Raw genomic sequence first — 22,703 nt, 5'->3', positions numbered from 1 at the left:
GATAGAAAGGTGGCGAGGTCCGCCATAATATAGTTTGTTTATTCAGTCATGAAAACAAAGAGTTTGTTTAGTTTAAGATATTTTCTCTTCTGATTAAAATTTCTTCCCCAAAACTGAACTGTGCACCTCAACAGATAATTAGAAAATTCTGAAATGTCTCAATAAAACTCAAAAATTAAAAATGCACAAGTTTCCTTTAAAACACGCATATTTTATCCCATATTGTCCAACTAGCCTTATTAGCTGACGAGTTAACGGTCAGTATATCTTCAGAGGTTTTCAGAAAGGTATCATGGGAAGCTCGACGAGTCTCTTTAAATAATAAAAACTGACACCTCTGGTGGATTTTTCCTCTAACAGTATTAGTTCTGACCTCTGAAATTGTCCCTTCAGGGCTTCGGTCTGTCCGCGTCACTCCCTCCCTCTTCTCAGACTCACCAAGAATGTAAATGTTTTGAACCCGGTGTGTGACGAGCGAGCGAACGCTGACTGAATGTGTCGTTAACACTCCCGATATATTGTACGTTTGCAGCCGGTGTGAGAAAGTGACGGCAGCCTCAGAAACAACCGGAGAAAAACATCCAGCGTCTGTGATTTCTGCAGATTTGTGACTGAATTTCATTATTTTGACAAAGTAACTTTGTGTTGTTTTGATCAGAAGAACAGAGACACCTTGTTTGGATTCATTGGTGGAGTCTTTTCTGAAAGGTCTGCCCTCGTTCTGGCAGCCCGTCTCAGACAGAACCGGAGTGTTTTTTATCACTGCAGACATTTAATTGGCCCAGAATCTGCACCGAGTCTGAGGCGTCTCGGTCGGAGCTGCGAGCTTCAGATCCGAAAAGGACAAAAAAAAAGAAAAGTGAATGTTTCTCCTCAGGGTTGTTTCGTGGAGGCTGCTGCCGCCGGCTGCACGCGCTGCTGTCTGAAGTTCATTCTGAATACATGTAGATGCAGTGAAGTTTGGTAAATGACGGCTGGTTCTGATGGCGTCCAAACTGTTTGAAATAAAAACACAAACTGCTTTTGAAGATGGAATAATCCACGCCGGCTCCTGTGGTTCATGTGTGCAAGTGTTCACGTCTGTGGTTCAGATCGTTCTGTTTGCAGGAATTTAATGAACGTCTTCAAGTAGTTTTGATTTTAAGTGAATAAACAGTTATTTTTAAACACATTCAGGTTATTTTATCTCAGTTAAAGCTGCGTTAAATCTCTAAACAACTGCTGGAATCTTTCCTGAACGTATGGAGGACTGAAACCGGCTAAACCAAAATAAATTAATGAATACACAATTAAATATGTAATTAAATGCACCAAAAATAATATTGAAAATCAATTTTAGGCATTAATTGAGTCATAAAATGTGACATAAATCGATATTTCTCAGTTAATTTGCCTCTTTATTTATTTACTTTTGTGTTAATTTAACTGTTTGTATTTATTCACCAAAATATTCATTTTAAATGTATTTAGTTACATTTTTATTTCTGTTATTTTTCTTTTGAATTTCCCGCCAACTTATTTCCACAAACTTGGAAAGCAAAGGGAAAAAAATAGAGAAATAAACATGTAAATACATACATTTAAAAAATGAATGATAAACAAAAGTTTATATTTAATGTTGACATTGCCTCTCTACTTATTTACTTTTCTATTAATTTATATGTTTATCTACTTTCCCATTTAATTTTTTATTTAAAAAAAAAATTACATTATTTGTTTTTTTTTCCTTTGAATTTCCTCTATGTCAATTTACACAAATTAATTTAACTTATTTTATTTTGTACATTTCTTTGAGTTTCTGCCTCATTACCTGAACGATCGAAAGACATGTAAAGAGAAAATACATAAACAAATATGTTTGTGGAAATAAATAGGGGGGAAATGCAAAGGCAAAATAATACAGACATACAAATATAAATAATTAAAACTGAATAAATGAACAGGGGAATTAATACAAAGTGAAATGAATAAAAAAGCAAATGAACTGATGGCACATTTTATAAATTAATTAACTCTTAGTGCTTTTAATCCCATATTATTTATCATACTGGCATTTTTATTTTATATTTCTATTTTGGCAGTTTCAGTCTTCCATACAGAGGAGCGGCACTCATTTATCAGCTCGATCAGAGTCTATATTTTATGTTCTACCATTAATTCACACTTAAAATACCAAAAAATAATAATATTTTTTACTGATATATTGTGGGAAACATTTGGGAAAATATGAGAACACGACTCAACAGAATATTTTAACCAAACTCTTGTCATTTTTTAGACATTTTAGTGCAGAAATGTTACATATTACATCTTGAACTTAGCAATGAAGCGCACTGGTTATAATGCAGTTCCCAATATTGAAATTCTTACATCTCCTGCTAAAGGTAAGCAAAGTTAAATATATTTAAAAAGTAATATTACAGCTGCAGCCACGTGTTTGATTCTGTAGTTTTTACTTACTAGATTTTTCGACTTTGACTCTTTATCCTCTGGTATCTTGCAGCTCCGTCTGACTCACACGTGGAGGACAAACGGCTGTAAAACTTTAGAAAAAGCTGCAAAATCTAAATATTGAGATCATCTTCCACTGGAGGGGTTTTTGTCTTCTGACTCACCTTTCCCAACATCCTCTCAGTGGTGACAGTGCAACAAAGAAACTGACTCAGAGGCTGTTTGACATTTAATTCTCTGCAGGTTTGATGGTACATTCAATGGTTTTAGCTTCTGAACACACCTTGATGGGTTTTTTTTACAACGATATAGAAAAAAAACAAAACATGTCACTGACAAAAAAAAAAGACCAAAAACAAGACAGATTTCTCTACAAGGAATCCAGAACGATACGTCCACCGGCTGAGGTGAAGGACGGACTCTGTACAACAATGGAAACGTGGAGCTCTAACAAAACATCTGCACAGTTTCTATTTGTTTCCCAAAACTAATATGTTTATCTATAATGTTACATGAGTCTGTAGACGGGAGGGAGAAGCAGTTAGAGGTGTTGCAGGTGGAGCTGACGTGGTGGATGTCGCCCTCCTGTGGTTAAATAAAGGTAGTAATGTTTTCAGATGCTCTGAGAAATTTAAGTTTTGACCCATTCTGGGAGGAGAAGCAGGTCCAGCCTGACGTCCGATTGGTCTACAGAAACCTGTTCATGAGGATCCAGCCTCCTGAAAACAAAGATGTTTCTTGCCTGTGAGCGTTCAGGTGGTGATTTGCAGGACGAAAGACGTCAAAGGTTAAGATCAGGCTAATTTTTTCCATCAGTATCCAGCTTTTACTTTGTCAAAACGTTCTGTAAACTCTGTTTTTTAAGGGTGTTGTATCAATAAAGTTGTCTTAAAACAGTTTTTATACTTTCGACCAGGACTGTAGTCAAGATCATATCAGGAGAGAGTGGGACGAGTCCAAATGCTCGAGACCAAAAACATCTGAAACAAAAACAGTCCTTTGTCTTTGTCAAACCAACCAAGAGACGTTTAAAGTTCACTGTTGACGTCCTTACAGAGTTAGAAATGAAAGTTTTTAGGCAGTTTCAGGACGGCTTTCTTGTCCAAATCACCAAATGAATACTCACTGAGTTGCACACAGAAATCTAATCTCTAATTTCTGGCTAATATCTCCATTGCTGAGGCGTCTTCAAGTGTTTTGAATCGTCCTGCTGGCTGAATTATAGTTCAGGATTAAAGAGAATGTAGCTTATTGCAGGTTACATTAAAACAACAGAAATCCAAAGGGAGTCTGGTAGATAAAGGGGGTGTTAGAGGATCCATGCAGCTAGGGTTAGTTATGTAGGTAGTACAGGCGAGTGTTGTTCATGTGTAAAATCATGATTATATTATTTACATCAGTTTTTACTGCATCAACTTCCACTTAATCTCTTTTTATCTTCTTCATTTCATTTTTCCATCAGTCTTTTTCCAACGCAAATCCAAAATGTCTTTTAAAAAAAACAGTTTTTTGTGTTTTTCTTCTCCAATTGTTGCTTTGTTTTCTTCTTCGTGGTTTTGAGTTCGCAGGCGTGATGCGTTCCAGAGGTGCCAGAAAAGCGGGAAATTCCAACTTCCAGCTCAAAAATCTGCGACAGGATGCCCCCGCAGAGCTGAAAGTTCACGTTGGTAATTTAGGAATCGTCCAGCCTCGTTGTGACGCCACTAGAGGTACTCTTGACTTCTGATTTTTTAAAGGTTGTCTCTGTAAATGTAACATGTCCTTTGACCTCTGACCTCGCACTCCTTCCCTTCACCTCCCTCCATCATACCATCGTCTCTGAGCTCGACCCTTTCCCGGTGAAGAAGTCCCAGAAGTTGGCGGCCGGTGACGGTTTGCTGTCCTCCTGCGGCGTCTGTCTCACCCAGATGCTGCTCTCGGTCGACCCGGTCAGACTGGAGCAGCTGCCGCTGGCGCTGCCTCCGCCTCCACCCAGGGTGAAGCTCAGCGCCGAGCTCAGCGTGCCCCTGCGGTCCTGGGAGTCCGAGTCCTGGCTGTGCAGCCTGGAGAAGGAGGAGGACTGGGACAGGCTGAGCAGGTTGTGGTGGGAGTGGAACTGACGCATGTGGCGGATGGATTTACCTGGAGGGATGTCACCTGGAGGAGGAAAAGTTCAAATCCACAGTTTTATCTTTTCTTTCTGCATCTTTTCTCTTTTTTTTGTCCTTTTCAATCACTTTTAAAAGGAAGATTATCTTTGAAAACTTTCTAAAAACTGGAAAAAACTTTAAAAAAGGATCATGGTGAGTTAAGTGAAGGTCAAAACGATAAAAAGCTGTTCATATAGCAGCATTTAATTGTTAAAAGCAGCATTTAATGTTCATTTTTTCACGCACTTTCTCTCTGTCACAGCTAGGTGGTGCTGTTGTCACGTTTATGATCTCAACATACTCCATACATGTAGACAGTTTGTCTCCACGCTGAACAGATTAAATATTTGGTGGAACAAAAAGATTCAGCCTGGTGGAAAACATTGTTTCAGTGTTTCCTGACTGTCAGATAAAGGATGCTGCTCTTTGTCCGACCATCATTTCTGAAAATCAACTTCTCTTCCTTCATCGTGCGACTTGTTTGCTTTGGAAAGAACAGCCTGCTGTAATAATGCAGTCCAGAAAGTTTCCCTTTAAAATCTCATGCCAAATATCTCAGCGTAATAAATACTAAAGTCCTGTGGCACAAAATGTTCTACTCATTTTGATTATTGTAAAACTTTTGATCTCCATATGAGCTAAAAGCTCGGTGGAGTTTGTTTACTTGTTTTATTTATTTATTCCGATGATTTGCTTAAAAATAAAAAATAAAAATGTTTTCTTCCAGGTGGGTTTGAATTTCTCCTTGCACTCTAAAAACAAGATATTTAAAAAAATGATCCTGACAAAAATAAAGGGTTTTTTACCTTCCAAAACTCTCACAGGAAAGAAAGAAAGAAAGAAAGAAATAAGGAAAGAAAGAAATAAAGAAAGAAGGAAAGAAAGAAGGAAGGAAAGAAAGAAAGAAGAAGGAAAGAAAGAAAGAAAGAAATAAGGAAGGAAGGAAAGAAAGAGAGAGAGAAAGAAAGAAAGGAGGGTGGGAGGCACTCAAACCATGTGATGTGACACCAGTAAAGTCGTACCGTATCTGACGTCCTGTCTCTTCCTGTTCTGGTTCAGTTTGAGCACGTTGAGGAAGACCTCGCTGGTCAGGCTTCCCTCGCCGCCGCTGCCGTCCGGAGGGAACAGCGGCGACGGCGGCTCCAGAGGAGACAAACTCCCGCTGGAGGCTCCCACGGAGTCCAGAGACGCTCCCGTATCCCGACGACCCCCCGACTCGCTGCTGCTCTCCACCGTCAGATGACTGCCGCTGTGGAGAAGACAAACACCTGATGTCACAGCGATCCAGTCGGTGATACTGATGGGGCTTTTTCACAGACTGGTTGCCGTGGTTACCTGAGTTTCCTTCGCAGCAGGTAGTCGATGATGTCGGGGTCGGTCTGGATCAGACTCATCAGGACCTCCTGCTGCAGCTCTGCAGAAACCTGGAGGGCCACGAGTGAAGAGTTATATGAGTCTGTATTTATAATTTGGACACATATTGTACGTCTGAACACGCGACCGTACCGTGAAGAGCCTCTTGTAGTTCTGTATGAGCACCAGCGTGACGCTGATGATGGCCGTGCTGTCCTCCATGCCCAGGGCGTAGATGTGAGGACTCGAGTCTGACCCTCGCTCCCTCTGCAGCAGGTTGGGCCCAAAGATCACCGCCAGGTTGGCCGCCGTCATCTTGTTCCCGGGGATCTGGATGGAGGAGGAAGTGATGAAGAAAGAAAATGCATGAATTGACCCGTTTGAGATGTTGTATAAGAGAAATTTAAGTCACAACATATTTTAAAATGTAATTATTCTGTGTTTTCTTTAATCTTTCCTATGTTTTTGTGAAATACTGGGCAATTTTTCCACATTAAGATCCTGAAACTACTTCGAAACTTGCTTTGTTTATTCAGATTACAAGCTACAACTGTTAAAAAGATTGACGAGTATTAATGTTCCATATCAGAAGTTTCCCTTGTTATAAACTTTCGATAACAAACTTTGTAAACTTCACATCGCTGACCGTTTATAGAAACACTTTTTTGTATTTTTCAACTGCTTATTGGGACCTCGACCTGCTGAAAATCTGCTTTTTGTGCATAAAAAAAATACAACAAAGTCCATGTTGTGTTTTTCTCTCCGACAGTGTGCATGTTTTCTCACAACTGCTTGTATTCTAGTCTCAAATTGCCCGATAACTTCCTGTTGGGTCGAGCTATCAATCAGCTGACTGTGTTTGGGCTGAGAACTGGGAACTCGCCATGAACGGATTAAATAAAGAACGTTAGAAGTTGGTGCAGCAGAAGCAAAGACGTGCTCGTGTTTATCACCCAATATGGGTAGAAGTCTTAAAAGATGCTGGATCCTACAATTCCCATAATGCAACACAAGATATTGCAGTTATTGATACTCCACCTCCTCGTCGTTGGTCCCTATGCTGTCCTGGGCGAAGCTCTGCACGGTGTGTAACAGGCTGAGGAGCCTCAGCAGGGTGTCACAGTTGCAGGGAGGCAGCAGGTAGAGGAGGTGCTGCAGGTACTGAATCTGGTCGGCTCCCCTCAGCACTGCAGGAGGCGCAGAGAGGAGTCAGTGCAGGTACAGGTGATGCTGATGTTCATCGTGTGTGTGTGTGTGCGTGCGCTTACGGTTGGCGTGCAGGAAGGCGGGGTACAGCTCTCTGGGCAGCAGAGGATCAGGCATGTCTCTGAGGAACTCTTTGAGCAGCGCCGCCACGTCGTGGACGCTGTGCTCCTCGTCCAGCTGGACGTCCACGCCCATGTCGAAGTCCTCCATCAGCTGAGGAGCACACACACACACACACACACACACACCAAGAGGTCACCAAGGGGTCGCTTTACCCCGATGGACACGATTTCTCCAAAACAGGACATCACACATCAGCTCTTCACTTGAAGATTATTTTTATATTCCAGTGAAAACATGTCCTCGATGTGTTGATCTGGAGTTTTTCCAGACAAACTGAAGGATGATTTGTTCCTTTACTGAAGTCGGGTTTTGATTACAGGACGTTTACTCACACTGGAGTGTTTTCACAGTGTGGTACGAGAAGCAAAGCGTCCGAATGCTCCTGACACGAACAATATTTAATTCAGCTGTATAGACGATGTGGGCCAACGTGAAGTGTCCTCACCTGTCTCACTCTCTTCTTAGAGCTGCCAACTCGGAAAATTCCCACAGTCTGAAGACCTGAGGACACAAAACGGAGCACAAACTTTATCTACATTCACAAGGTCACTTCAGTCTGGACATTTAAATGGATGTACCCGAACCTGGACTTCTTACGGAAGAGGATAAGGGACTTCTGACTTTTTGTCCGAATGAAAGACAAAAAAAAAAAATCTAAATTTTTTTTCTCAGAGCAAAAATAAACCTCTTTAAACTTTGTGTGTGTGTAACTTAAAAAAAAAAATTCACAAACTTTTTTCTTGAAAATTTCAACTTTTTTTCCTCAAAAAATTAATGTTTTTTCCTTAAAATTTTAACTTTTTTCCTAAAATAATTAATGTTTTTTCCTCAAAATTGTAACTTTTTTCTCAAAATTTTAACTTTTTTCCTAAAAAAATTAGTTTTTTCCTCAAAAAATTTGTTTTTTCCTCAAAATTTTAACTTTTTTCCTCAAAAAATTAATGTTTTTTCCTCAAAATTTTAACTTTTTTCTCAAAATTTTAACTTTTTTCTCGAAATTTTAACTTTTTTCTCAAAATTTTAACTTTTTTCCTCAAAAAAATTAATGTTTTTTCCTCAAAATTTTACCTTTTTTCCTAAAAAAATTAATGTTTTTTCCTCAAAATTTTACCTTTTTTTCTAAAAAAATTAATGTTTTTTCCTCAAAATTTTAACTTTTTTCTCAAAATTTTAACTTTTTTCCTCAAAAAATTAATGTTTTTTCCTCAAAATTTTAACTTTTTTCTCAAAATTTTAACTTTTTTCTCAAAATTTTAAGTTTTTTCTAAAAAAATAATGTTTTTTCTAAAAAAATTAATGTTTTTTCCTCAAAATTTTAACTTTTTTCTCAAAATTTTAACTTTTTTCTCAAAATTTTAAGTTTTTTCTAAAAAAATAATGTTTTTTCTAAAAAAATTAATGTTTTTTCCTCAAAATTTTTAACTTTTTTCTCAAAATTTTAACTTTTTTCCTCAAAAAATTAATGTTTTTTCCTCAAAATTTAAACTTTTTTTTCTTAAGAATTAAAAAGACATAGAAAAAAGTGACAATTGTTTTTTTCTTCAATTTTCTGACATTTTCCTCAGAATGCTAACTTTGTCTCTGTATTTAATTCTGAGAAAAAAGAAAAATAAAATCAGAAAATTGCAAAAAAAAACAACAATTGCATAATTCTGACTTTTTTCCCTCAAACTTTAATCTGAGAAAAGTATTTTTTTAAAGTCACAATTGTGAATTTTTCAAAAAAGTGTTAAAAAAAAGTTTTTTAAAAAAAATCCTCAACCAAATCAGAATCAAAGACAAAAATAACTCATAATTCTGATTTTTTTATATATATATAATTTTTACTCTACATTTTTTTTTTTTAATTCTGAGGGTTTTTTTGTCCTTCTGAGAAAAAAGTAAAAGAAAATTGAAAAAAAAAAAAATGGCACGAGCGAACTACGGCCCGTTTACGCACCTTGGTTCTCGATGTGACTGCAGCACCTCTCCAGCACCCGGGGCACCTGTCTGTAGATGGGGTTGAGGCTGAGCTTGGTCTGGGTCCTCCCCTCCGACGAGCCGCCCGCCGTCTTCTTCAGTTCCAGCTCGGCCGGGTGGGAGAGCTGCAGCGCCTCCAGCAGGCGAGACTGACTCTCTACAAGGTCGGAGATGGAGTCCACGGACAGACCGCCCTGCAGAGAAAGGAGTTACTGCTTACTTTTCAATTTAAGAGTTTACTTATAAAAACATATAGTCAGCTTATAAACACGATTCGTTAAAGATTAAATCAGAGACTGAACAGGGAAGAAAAACAGACGAGCAGGAGAAAATGGAAGGAAAGTTTTTTAGATGGATGTCAGGAGACGAGGCCAGAAGGAGTCGATTGTTATCACTCAATCTGACATCGCTGTCAAATAAATATCAGAGCAGCTGAATACCACAGGAATATAAATCACTAGACTATGAGCTGCAGATGGTTTCTGGAGGAACGTCAACTGCGTGAAGGAGGAATTTCCAGCAGCACTTCAGCCCAGAGACCACGAGAGCTCAGAAATTAGAGGGTATTCACTCGATCTGCGATGTGTAGTGTGGTGTGGTGTGCAGAAAGTTAAAAAATCTGTATGTTTTCTGTGTTTTTCTGCAATCACACTCAACATTTTTGTCACTTTTCATATGTGAAGTATGCAGGACATACTTCACATAAAAGCTGTTGAGAACTAATCTGCAGCCAGGAGACAGTTTAGGTAACCTTAAAGACCTCCATCAATCTCCTCTCCAGTCCGAGTGGAGGAGGTCCAGCCTCAGAGTTGCTGCTGTAATCACTTAAAAATGTCCAAGTGTTCCTCTTCTCCTCCACGATTCATCTTGTTCCAGCCATTAATTTCAACCTTTACTCCCACTGTGTATCTATCTGTCACTGCCCGGGACACGACGCAGCGACAACGCCACCGCAGAGCCGCAGCCTCATCCGTCAGACTGCAGCCGAGTGTGTGTGTGTGTGTGTGTGTGTGTGTGTTGTCAGATATGTAAACACTGAGCTGCTACAGTCCAGACGGTTGTAAGAGGATGAGTCAGACTCCCATTTAGATTGAGACGGATGGGAAAACTTTTATTTTAGCCAATGAACCACTTCTAACCCCAGTTAACTATCACTGATGGGAAATATCTGTCAGTGTGATCAATAAAACATAAATCTAACCTTTTTCCTCAAAATTCTAACTTTTTTTTCTCTTTTTTCTCAAAAATGTAACTTTTTTCTTAAAATGTTTATTTTTTTCCGCAAAATTTTAACTTTTTTCCTCAAAATTTTAACTTTTTATCTCAAAATTTTACTTTTTTTTTCTCTAAAAATTGCTTTTTTTCCTCAAAAAATTACTTTTTTTCTCAAAAAATTTAACTTTTTTCTCAAAAATGTAACTTTTTTTATCTCAAAATTTGAACTTTTTTCTTAAAATTTTTAGTTTTTTCCGCAAATTTTTTAGTTTTTTCCGCAAAATTTTAACTTTTTTCCTCAAAATTTTAACTTTTTATCTGAAAATTTTTACTTTTTTCTCAAAAATTTAACTTTTTTATCTCAAAATTTGAACTTTTTTCTTAAAATTTTTAGTTTTTTCCGCAAAATTTTAACTTTTTATCTCAAAATTTGAACTTTTTTCCTCAAAATTTAAAGTTTTTAATCTAAAAAATGTAACTTTTTTCTCAAAAAATTTACTTTTTTTCTCAAAATTTTAACTTTTTTCCTCAAAATTTTAACTTTTAATCTGAAAAAATTTACTTCTTTTTCTCTAAAAATTGCTTTTTTTCCTCAAAAAATTACTTTTTTTCTCAAAAAATTTTACTTTTTTTCTCAAAAATTTAACTTTTTTTCTCAAAAATTTAACTTTTTTCCTCCCTGTCAGACTCCCATTTAGATTGAGAAAGATGGGAAAACTTGTTTTTTTGGGAAATATCCGCCAGTATGATGCAAAAACATAAATCTAACTTTTTTCCTCGAAATTTTAACTTTTTTCCTCAAAATTTTAACTTTCTTTTACTGAAAATTGAGTCAGACTCCCATTTAGATTGAGAAAGATGGGATTTTTACTCTTTTAGCATGTGACGTTGAACAAAGACATTGTCGGGCTGTGTCAACTTTTGATGGGCAAGACAAAAACCCCAAAAGACAAAATCCATGATTGTCATTTCTCAACTTTGTAAACATTTTATAGACATTATAGACATAATTAAAGGATCGATCAGTAATGAAGATAATAATTGTTCGCAGCCAGTCAATATTATTTCTGCCTGTGTTGTTTGCAGTGTTTACTTCAGTGACTGATTCCTAGGCGCTGCACTGATAGCTGGTTCAGGTTCAATTACTGTCCTCCTGTGGCTGTGATGATACTCATTACAGGCTTAACATAACAACTGTTTCCAGACCAGCGTGGAGAGGATTACAGGGTGTGACGGCCTCGAGCACAGAGGGCTCACGCACATGAAAACACACACACACACACACACACACACACACACACACACACACACACACACACACAGATTACCAACACAGCATTTTTCGTACAAACACACACGACTGTGGAAACAAACTGAAGGATTCGCTGCGAAAATGTTTACAGCTGGAGATGCAGGCAGAGATTAGTGAGCTGCACTGTGGAGGACGTCATTACAGGACACACACATACACACTCACTATTCCCACCACAGGTAACACTAAACCTGGCATCAACACACACCTGTCCTGCCAGTTTTCACTTTACCGACCATCAGAACTTTTCTTCCCTTGACGCACAGATTCAAATCTCTCACACATGGAAGCACCCAAAAACAAACAACCGCTGATGATTAAATGTGGAATTTAGCAAAAAACAAGGAAGAGAAATAAGATAAATAAAGAAGGTTCCTCAACATAAGAAGTAAGCTGTGCCTCACCCTCCTCTGTCGGCCGCTGTTATCCAGAAACGTAGGCGACAACGGTTTGTTCTGGTTCTCAAAAATTGGCGCCGGTGCCACCGAGTTTGCAGAAGGCGAGCCGGGACCTCCTCCTGTGATCGACGAGGAGCTGACCAGCGGCTTGTTCCCGTTGAAGAAGAACTGCCTCTTCTCGGCCCTGAAGCGCAGGACGCTGGCCTCCAGGTCCAGGCAGTCTCGCCTGCTCTCCTTCAGGGCATCCTGCCGCAGCTTGTAGGCCCGGTCGTTGGCGATGACCTGGGAGAGGGGGATCCCGAACGCCTTGGGGGCCGATTCTGACGGAGGAGAGGAAGGGACAGGGGTTATTTCATGCTTGCTTGTTAGCACCTTTCTTTAGGCTTACCGTTTTTCTTCCCAGCCGATGCAGGCAGCCTTTTTTAGCAGAAAAAGCTCTGATAAACCGGCTATACGCTACATGCCTAGCACCAAACAGCTGATAGACCAATTTAGCAACTAGCTGGTAAACACAAATACATCAACAAAAAAAAAAAAAAGTCTATTAGACGTAGATTCCTCAAAAACACGGGGACCACTTGGCGATGCCTCGGCCTGCTCAGTCGTCCTCCTGGATGCACATCCCTCACTTATATTTTATACAATCTGCTTGTATCAGATATTCTGTCAATAAAGTTTGTTTACTCTGCTGTTGTTGATGTTCTGTTCTATACACGCCACATCTGTTGCATGACTGCCCATCCTGGGAAGAAAATAAAACTGACTTGACTTCGCTGGTGTTGTTGCTGGATGTCCTTCACAGCAGTTCCCAGCAAACTCTGCAGAAATCTGTCCCGCATTGGCAGAAAAATGTGTGCAGTATCAGTCTGGCTCAATTTGACAGTCCACAGAGTCCTCATTGCAAATGTTTGCCTGATATGGTGAAGTGGCTCTAACTCCCCCAAAGAATAAAAAAAAAAAATACACTTATTTGGTGTTATAAAAACTGCACGATGCTGTCTTTTCAGACCCACATCTTATTTTTTTTACAAGATCTTGAAGTTGCACTGTTGACATATGTGAGGAAAGATAATGGAAAAAAACGGATGGGAAAGTTGTCAGTATTGGTATTGAATGTTAAATATTTCTTAAATGTGTCTGGTGTCAGCTCTGTAGGAGAGAAATATCACATCTGTAATGGAAATAGCAAATATTTTCCCCTCTCTCCTCAGTCGAACTGAATCTTCATGTGGACGGTGAAAGGTTTAAAAAATAGCACTAATCAGACTGAGCTCTTCTTCTCCAATAACAACAGTTTTGCAGATTAATTAATTTATTCTGTGATGTTGTAAATCAGTGTTTGGAGCTGAACTGGACTGAGTCTTGTTGTATTTACAGAACACATTCCTCTCTGCTGATCCCGTCTGAACTCCAAACAGGAAGAAGATTCAACTTTCATCTTCAGGGCGAGACTCCTTTTGTTCACAGAGCAATAACGAACACAATGTACCAGCGGTTCTGGACAGTGTTGGTCAGAATTGCCATTAACACTTCTGTCTTTTAATCATTAGTCTTTCTGCTGTTATATTTTGTGTTTTTAGATATTTTCTGTGTGTGAATAAATAGTCTGTTTGTTTTGAAAATGGTCATTTTGAGTTGAATTGAAAAAATAAAAGACAGTAACACCTACATCATGTCTTGCTTACTTCTGCTTCAAACTATGACGCTCTACCCACCAATCTAGTGTCAGTTTTGGTCATGAATGACTCTCTGGTCAAGTTAGCAAAGTACAGCGTATGTAACGTCTGTTTAGACTTTCAAAATAAAGCTTGCTGACAAACAGATTGCTTATTAGGACTTAGGACTTTTGAACTGTTTAACATCAAAAGGTCGTGGCTTGGTTAGGTTTAGGCACAAAAATACGGGTACAGAGTGAAAAAAATATTTTTCGGGTGGAAAGAAATGTCTTATGTGAAACCAATTTTTTTTCCCCTGTAAAACAAAGAAAAGAAATCAGGCGAGAAAAAAAAATAATTTGTGAAATCATGTAAAACAAATTCCAGGAGCAAAAAAATTGCCAGGAGAGAATTTTTTTCCATGTGTGAAACAGAAAAATAAAGAATTCAGTAGAGAAAATCTCGAGTTATTATCTCGAAATAACAACTGACGTTTTCCCGAGATAACGAGATAATTTTCTCGAGATCTCAAGATAACGAAACTTTGTGTTCCCGAGATAACGATGTAATTAATTCGAGATCTTGAGAAAACAAAATGATAGTGTAGTATATTAAATCATTGCAGGAAACATCATTCAGTGTAGCAATGTCAAAGGAGCAGGAGCATATCGATCACCGAGTCACATATCTTTTCAATCAAGGCCGAGATCTCGAGATAATTATCCTGTTATCTCGGAAAAACGGCAGTTGTTATTTCGAGATAATAACTCGAGATCTCGAGAAAACAAATGAAATTAACTCATTATCACGGGAAAACGGAGGAAATAAAATGTATGAATGCATGGCCCTTTAGGGCTTCTGTAAAAAACAAACAAACAAAAAAAATGTTTTCTTTTGTGTTACCGAGTGGAAAAAAAATTGTCAGGACACAAAACATTTTTTTCATCTGTGAAAATGTGAAAAAAAAAAAATTCATGTGTGAAACCAAATGAAAAAAAAAGTCAGGAGAAAAATCTTTTACGAGATTTTTGTGTGTGAAAATTAAATTATTTTTTTTTCTTCATCGGTGAAAATATGAAAACATTTCAGGAGAATTTTCTTTCATGTGTGAAACTAAATGAAAAAAAAGGTCAGGAGAGAAAACAAAAAATTCCATTTTTGAAACAGAGTGAAAAAAAAAAATCATCTGTGAAATCAAGCGATTTCCCCCCTGAATTTTGTTCAGCGAGTGAAAAAAACATTTTCGGGAGAGAAAACATTTTTTCATCTGTGAAAATGTGAAAAAAATTTCAGGAGAATTTCTTTTCATGTGTGAAACCAAGCGGAAAAAACGCAGATTATGACTGAGAAAGCTGATATTTAAGAATTATGTCGGATATGGTGAAATGAAACCTTGTTAACTTCTGAATGCAGTGATCTCACTTAGGAGAGAGATTAGACATTGAAGTAGACAAGCGGTATAAGAATAGACAGAGTGGATGGAGAGAGCAGGTAAGAGCGGGATCAACCGGTAATCCTGTTAGAGCAGCCACAGCCAGAAACCAGACATCACACTCAGACTGATACAGGCTTAAATCAACACCCTTGTTAACAGGCGGCAGGCAACACAAGTGAGGTCGCTGTCATCACATGAGTTTGATGGTCAGCACCTCGGCTAAAAATGCAAATCCTTCGCTCTGCTACGTCACACGACCACAGCTGTGGCGCACACACTGTGACACAGCACTGAGATCCAGTTAGAGGGTTGAATTGAGGGCATTAGGAATAACAACAACAAAAGCAATGGCTTCGTTTAAGGCAGCGGTTCTCAGAGCCGCTGCAGGAGGGAAAGTTAAATGAATGAGGAAAATAAATGAAAGTTTGCTGATACTATCGTGCTGACCTTTTTTTTTTTTTTTTTTTACTAAAATTCTGCTTGGATACTTTTTAAATCAGTTGCTTCTCCCGTGATTGTAAAATAATCAATATGATACCTACAAGGCACTGGATGCTTTTTTTTTTTTTTTGCAAAAGAAAACAACGTATCATCTGCAAAAGTTCACACACTGCTGACTGAATCTCAAAAGTTTGTGAAATTACCACAAACAAAGAATCTTCGGATGCCCAATCCTGCCAGAAAAATAAAAACATTCAATATCAATATCTGAAAGGCACTGGACGTTTTCTTTTTTTGCAAGAGAAAACAATGTATCATCTGCAAAAGTTCACACACTGCTGACTGAAAAGTTTGTGAAATGACCACAAATTAAGAGTCAGGCCTAGGGCTGGCTGGTTAGCATGCTAACTTCGGTAGACATCTCTGCAACACAGTACATAGGTGTCATACTGCCACAATTTTTTGAAAATAATTGAAAATTCAAATTCTGGCCATATTTTTGGAATCGGCCCTTTAAAAGAAGAAAAAAATAATGCAGATTTTTGCACTAAAATCAAGAAAAATGATCTTTTAACAAAATTTGAATCTAGTTGCGACATCTCACAGCAGCGTCTTCATAGAAACAATAATTATCCGTTGCCTCTGAAAAAGGATCGCCTCAAACATTTGGGAGGATGATGAGCCGTCCAACGACCGGCACATCCTGCCAACCCTGAGTGGAAAGCGATTGTTACCTAAAATACACCCACGTACAGCGATGTTCAAAAAGGCCAGTGAGGCATTAGAGCTCACTCTGCATGTGTCAATCACATGCATCAAACGGGAAACACCGGGCAGCAGGGTGGAGTCCTTACACGCAAACGTTTGCAGAATCGTGACAACACACAGTGTAGTCTGAATGAAGACACATGGACAACTAACACACACACACGTGCACAGTCACACTTGGTAAGAAATGTCCCAAGCAGGTCAGACTGCCATGGCAGGCTGGCAGGATGCCACGTAAAGCCTTAAAGGTACGGGGCCGAGTCAGCTGGAAATAACTCGGAGGATGTGTGAGGAGTTTATTCAGGAGTTCATACAGCAACGTGGACGCATCATTCACAGTTTGACCAACAGAGAAAGGAGGCTGTTATTGCATATATTTCTCAGTAAAATGCAATATTCAGAAAGGAGAACAGATAAAATGTGAATTTAAAACACTTACTACTTTGTATGCGAACAGAGGATCAACTACAGGATAGTTTGAGGAATATTCCTAAAGTCCTCGTCGATTTTCATGGCTAAGTTCCTTTGGATAATCAGAAAATCTGACATAAATCTGCTTGTTTTGTGAGCAGTTGTTAATCCAGAGGGATGCTAGCCAAAAACTACTTAATAGTTTCAGGGGAAAAAGATTGTTTTGGTAATTTCAGCAACAAATCAAGATCTATCAGGGGGAATTTCTTAATTTCTTTAAGGAAAAGAGCAAATTTGGGAGTGACCAAAAAAAGTTAATAGTCTCTCGTTCTATCACCCTATTTTGAAAATTTCTGCCTCTTTATTTGAATCCGATCTGACCAGGCCTCCTCCACGTGTACCAACATCAGATCAGGCGCCAGGCCTCATAGGTAAGCTCCTTGACAGGTGCCTTGTTGGCCAAGTGCCAGCTAGCATTAGCTTGCAACCACAGGGACAAGCTAACAGTCACTGGCTTGCTGAACGGCTACGAGCTGAGTTTTGACCAGCTAATGGCTAATGTGCACAACAGATGGCGAAGCTACACGGTTGTTGACACCCACAAAATCTGGCTGTTAACAGTAGATAAGATCGTAAGACATAATAGGTTGTAAACATGCTAAAAGTCAAGTAAACGACGATATCCAAAGCTACTTTTTAGCAGCCTGGTTACCTGGTCAGTTACTTAGTTAAGGCTTGTCTTTGGTTATTCATGTGTCGTGGTTATTAATTTCAATAACAGCTTACTAGCTTATGATCGCTATCTATCAAACCCTCGTGTTGGCCTACCTTTCAGGGGTGGTTTTCTTTTCCTGATGCTTTCTAGACTAGTTCCTGGTATTTCATAGAAATACTACCTCCATAGCAGCGACTTGGCACCACCATTAATGATGGAGGTGTTACATTTAGTCTTTAATTTCTCTGATCAAAACACAGATATGGTTTTAATCCTGAAATGGTTCCTGGCGTCCTGGAGAAGTTGAGCCAATCTGGATGATATTTGTTCTCATCTGTTGTGAAAACAATTTGTTTCCTGTTCTAATTGTTTCAGTGTGTGGTACAACATGAATAATGTTTGTTTTGGAGGCTGCTCTTCATTAATTTCCCATTGGGTGACTCAACAGCAGTAATTACCACATTTACCTCTTTATCAACATCTAGCTGTTTGCCATGTTTCCACCTCATTTTGAGTGCAGCAGGAGAGACTCGAGATGTTTTCCTTACACACCAGCCTGGTACGTTTCAAACAAACAAAAAGTCTGCCAACAAGAACGAACTCCATCAATCAATAGATGTCATCTGTTAATGTGTCTTACGCTCAATGGTCCTGTTTGATCAGTAAACCCGAGCTTATTCCTCCGTCCTGACGTCTGTTGGCAGGAACGGCCCAGCTGACCACTGGAGTGCCAGCTCTGACAGCGTTAGCAGCTTGTACTGGATGTGTTTTAAGTGTTTGCTTGTGTAAAGTAAATAGTTCAGGATTTAATAGTTGGCTGTGGCGGCTTGGTTGGGAGTTTTGGACGACGCTGCAGGCAGCCTAACTAACGGGACGTTTAGATAACTGAGAGGTCAGAGGCTTTAATGCTACAGAGTTATAAAAAGAAAAAGATAATTAACGTCTACACAGGTTTTAATCGACCTAAAGTAGTTTATATTCTTTTACACACAAACTACACTGAGTAGACTCGTTGTTTTGAGGCTGATTTTGATTTGTGACTTCTTTCTAGCAACATTTTGAGTTTGATCATATATATATTTTTACATTTTTTTCTCATTTTTGTTGTGTGAAATCTTCAAGAAATGCGATGAAGATGATAAACCAGGAAATAATTTTTTTAAAAACTATAATTTTCCTCCGTCAGTTCTTTTAAATTAACACGATTTAAGATGTCTGTGCATTAATTATAATTCTGTCAATGAGAATACATTTATCAAACTCTTTATTTTGACATTTATTCATTATTATTTGACAGTTCAGATCAGTGTATAAAATGTAAAACCTTTATATAATCTTAATCTTTAAAGGGTTTTTTGGTTCAGTCAAAACATTTGAGGTTTATAAAATCTTAAAACTGACTAAATCTAGTAAGCTTTGTAACTATTTACATAACAATATTATTTATTTATGTAATCAGTTATAGTTTTGACTCAGATGATAATATTTTACTCCCTTTTTCACTTCAGGTTTTGGGCATTGGGGGACTCATGACTTCTTAAATCCTGGCTACGGCCCTGCAGATCTCCAAAACATCACAACATCACATCCGAGTAAAGAAATTCTCACTCGTACCAGCCAATATTTCAGTATAAATATAAAACGGTAAAGTAAACACAAAAACTGGAAGACAGCTGTGTGTGTCTGACTGGTTAAAGTCGTATTATTTCTGGTCTTCAGGTCATCGTCTGTTACTGGAAGACTGGCCGAGATATATTTAGATGCTGCTGAGCGCTCAGTAACCAACATGTCGCTCACCGCACAGCAGCTGGATGATGATATCGGTCCTCCAGGGTATTAGGCTTAGTGAATTTAAAATCCTGTGTTTATTTAACAAAGGATGACCTCAGTGTAAACCCATGTGAAACAACACAGGAGCAAACTACAGGAAGCTTCATCACTTCTTTTTAATATTTTCTTAAAATCATGCCAGATTTGGGGAGAAATTGGCGAAGTGCGTGATGGTGTGTGTGTTTTTTGCACCTCCACTTCAGTAAGTGCGACTCCACGAACGCTTCCCCATTCGCAGAATTCATCTTCAGGTACAAACACTTTCCTTTAGACGCAGTTGGACGACACACAGTATGACCTACTTGAATTAGAGCCTGCCCTTAAGCCTTAACACTCGGCAGCCCAAATAAACATTTGGCACTAATTCGATCTGCACGCACCAACTCTGAACCCGGCACCCAACTGCTACACCTAGGCCTGATTTTGGCTATTTAACTCGCTCCACTACCTCAGCTGCTCCCTGCAGAAGCAGTGCCAGAAAATGGAAAATGCTCAAACTGAAAGCTAAAACTGTGCAGATAAAGTTCAAAAGGAGGCCAGGAGAAGAGATCTGTGTTCATCTGCAAAGCTACAGCTCATAAACCGCCAGTCAGACCGACCGTGTGAGTCAATAAAGCCATAATCAATAACTTCTGGGTCACACGAGTCGGAGAAATTAAATATCAAAAGCTAATTTTACCTGTCGCCTGCTTTTTTAATTCCCTATTTTTGATCCGAGCATAAAATCAAAAGCACGAAAAACAAAGCATGATGTGATTTTTCTATCACATTCATAAGCAAATAATGAAATAACAAATATTTTTTTCATTTTCTGATTTTGGTTGAATATCAAAGGAACAAATGATACACGGACACGAGGGAAACGTCCAATGTGAAACTTAAAATGGGCCTAAATAGAAAAATGGCATTTCATTTTGCAATCTTTGTAATATAAGGTCAAAATACACAAAACTGTTGCACGCAGACCACTCTGTAATCCTGCAGCATGTAATCTGCTACCTGTTGACCCCTGAACGCCTCACGGTGGAGCCTGCAGTAGTAGAGGAGCAGAGCCAGCAGCAGAGCTCTGCCAGGTCCCCAATGTTCTGTGTTTTGATTAGCAGGGTTAGCTTCAGCTAAGTCCCTGTGTGTAAGAGGCTGGAGGCAGGATTTACAGACCTGCACAGACAGCCCGGGAATGTGTGTGTGTGTGTGTGTGTGTGTGTTTTGGCTGGTCTCTTGCACTGCTGTGATAATCACCTGAGAATAGAGAACATCTCTTTATGAGAGGTTGGGGTCACATGAGTGGCTACATGGCTTAGAGGAAGAAGAAGAAGAGGAGGGAGGCGAAGAAATCAGATCATTTTGTTCCCGTTCAGGACAGTGAAAGTTTTCAGCACACCGAGGCTACGACTGAGACTTCCTCTCGACTTTTTGGGTGGATGCCGACATCCAAATTAAATCTGAGCAAGAGAAGGCGTGACGTTTTGTAGATCGTGGCTTCATTGTTAAATATAAACAATGAATAAAGTTGCAAATGTTTGGCATATTTATTTTTACGCCCCCGCTCCGTCTGAGATCATCCCAGTGAAGAACAAAAGCAAAACGTCATGGAGGAAAAAGTTTAAAGTCTAAAACAAATATACTACCCACGTAAAAATGGACTGATCAACGAGCGAGGCTCCCCTGTGCAAAACAGAGATGTTTGACCTTTAACTCAGAGTTTGCAGAAACCAAACACATATTAATATTCCAGTACGCATAAACTGAAGGATACAGAAGCCCGCTGAAAGACAGGACCTCAATATAAATGCACGATAATCAGCCCCGTCACATTCCCAGGATGTCAATTACTGAAGTTTTATTACGTCCCGTGGCGTCACATAAAGACGCAGACACAATGTAAACTCTTCCACGGCAGCCGTCAGAGCAGCTGCTTCATCTGAAGTAGTATTTAAAGCGATAAAGTCCCAAAAGGGACAACATGGAGGTCAGGGTTGAGCAGTGGGTCACAGGGCCGGAGGATGCGGCTTTAAAAATAATATTGGGATTTTGTTAGGGCTCTTTGTATTATGAATTTTTGATCCGTGAAGTTTTCATATTTGCACAACTTTCTTCAAGCTGAGAAAAGCGATTTAAAAATTGGCAAAGACATCAAAGTGGAAGGAAACAGGAAGTAAACCCGGAGGCTAGAAAACTTTTAGGTGTACACACCCAGCCTCCAGGAGGAGCGCCAGGCTTTGAAGACAGTTTCCATAGTGGCCAAACTGTGTAGTTACATCGTCACGTGACGGTCTGGGACCCAAAAAACTTTCTCTCATTTGACTGTCATAATTTGATCCATTCGGTCCAATAAAATTTGGTTGTTCATGTTAGCGGACTCCATTTCTAAGCAAACGTTAGCCACTGTCGCTCCCCGTTAGCAGAGCGAAGACGAAGTGATCGAGAGCGTCCATAAAGTCACATCTTTTATGTGAATTCCTACAAATTGTGACATAGAAAATACATTTATAAATAACTATGAGCAACCACGGACATTACCCCACATCCGACAGCTTAAGTGTTCTGAATAAAATACCACTTGAAGCTAGTTATTTCCGGTAATGAGTGTATTAGTGTGCACGTAAACACACCCTCTGCTGACGGAGCTGTTTCTACGTCCGCAGGGTGACGCAGCATGACTGTCTGGACGTTTGTGTTCATTCATTATTAAGTTTACGTTACAGCAACTCATGAAAGGAGCGGAGACAATGAGTTTGAGTCACTGAACGCTCCATGAGTCAGTCTGCAGCCCCGGAGACACTCGAGCTCTATAAACACAGTATTTCAAGTATGTGAGACCATTAGTGGTAAAAAGCCACTGGACGTCAGTGGGACGAGGACGTCCTAATGGACAGAGGAGACTTTGTGTATGATGACAATATTTGCTGTAACAAACACCACAGTCTGTGGGTCAATCGGGGACTTCTTGGAAAAAACATATTAGCTCGTCGACACAGATTATCAAAGGAGACAAACTGTGGCCAGAGATGGTTTTATGTTTGTGTGTGTGTGATCGACTCACCTCGCTCTTTCTTTTCCTTTGAGAAGGAGTCAAACTTCCTGCGCAGAGATTTTCTCCGCTTGCGTATTTCTGTGAGGGGGAAAAAGAAAAAAGTCACCATGAATAAAACTGTTAGTGGTGCCCAAGAGTGCATGGATCTGGCTTTGATTTATTAAGAAATGCAAGTGCTTTGTGTATTTCTTGCTTGTCAACTCTAATAAAAGGGTTGCTGCACACATTTGTCTCCCTAAATTAACTTTTGGAAACTCAATCATCTCGT

General features: G+C 39.1%; 1 protein-coding gene across 3 annotated transcripts in view; it reads right to left on the bottom strand.

Annotated features, from left to right (window-relative positions):
- Positions 1-2,667: 2,667 nt before the first annotated feature.
- The window catches only part of arhgap36 (Rho GTPase activating protein 36), a 60,925-nt gene continuing 40,889 nt past the window's right edge, over positions 2,668-22,703 (bottom strand). For all 3 annotated transcript variants that reach the window (XM_073475505.1, XM_073475506.1, XM_073475507.1), the window contains 10 exons: positions 22,445-22,513; positions 12,153-12,466; positions 9,202-9,415; positions 7,708-7,763; positions 7,202-7,352; positions 6,972-7,120; positions 6,087-6,263; positions 5,916-6,004; positions 5,603-5,829; positions 2,668-4,587 (listed from right to left, as the gene is read on the bottom strand). In XM_073475505.1, coding sequence (XP_073331606.1) covers positions 4,256-4,587; positions 5,603-5,829; positions 5,916-6,004; positions 6,087-6,263; positions 6,972-7,120; positions 7,202-7,352; positions 7,708-7,763; positions 9,202-9,415; positions 12,153-12,466; positions 22,445-22,513 — 1,778 coding nt within the window. In that variant the 3' untranslated portion in view covers positions 2,668-4,255. The remainder of the gene's footprint in view (positions 4,588-5,602; positions 5,830-5,915; positions 6,005-6,086; positions 6,264-6,971; positions 7,121-7,201; positions 7,353-7,707; positions 7,764-9,201; positions 9,416-12,152; positions 12,467-22,444; positions 22,514-22,703) is intronic.

Source organism: Pagrus major, chromosome 10, assembly GCF_040436345.1.
Source record: "Pagrus major chromosome 10, Pma_NU_1.0".
NCBI classification, from domain to species: domain Eukaryota; kingdom Metazoa; phylum Chordata; class Actinopteri; order Spariformes; family Sparidae; genus Pagrus; species Pagrus major.
Note: the sequence above shows the minus strand (reverse complement) of the source record. Positions and strands in the feature narration are given on the sequence as shown.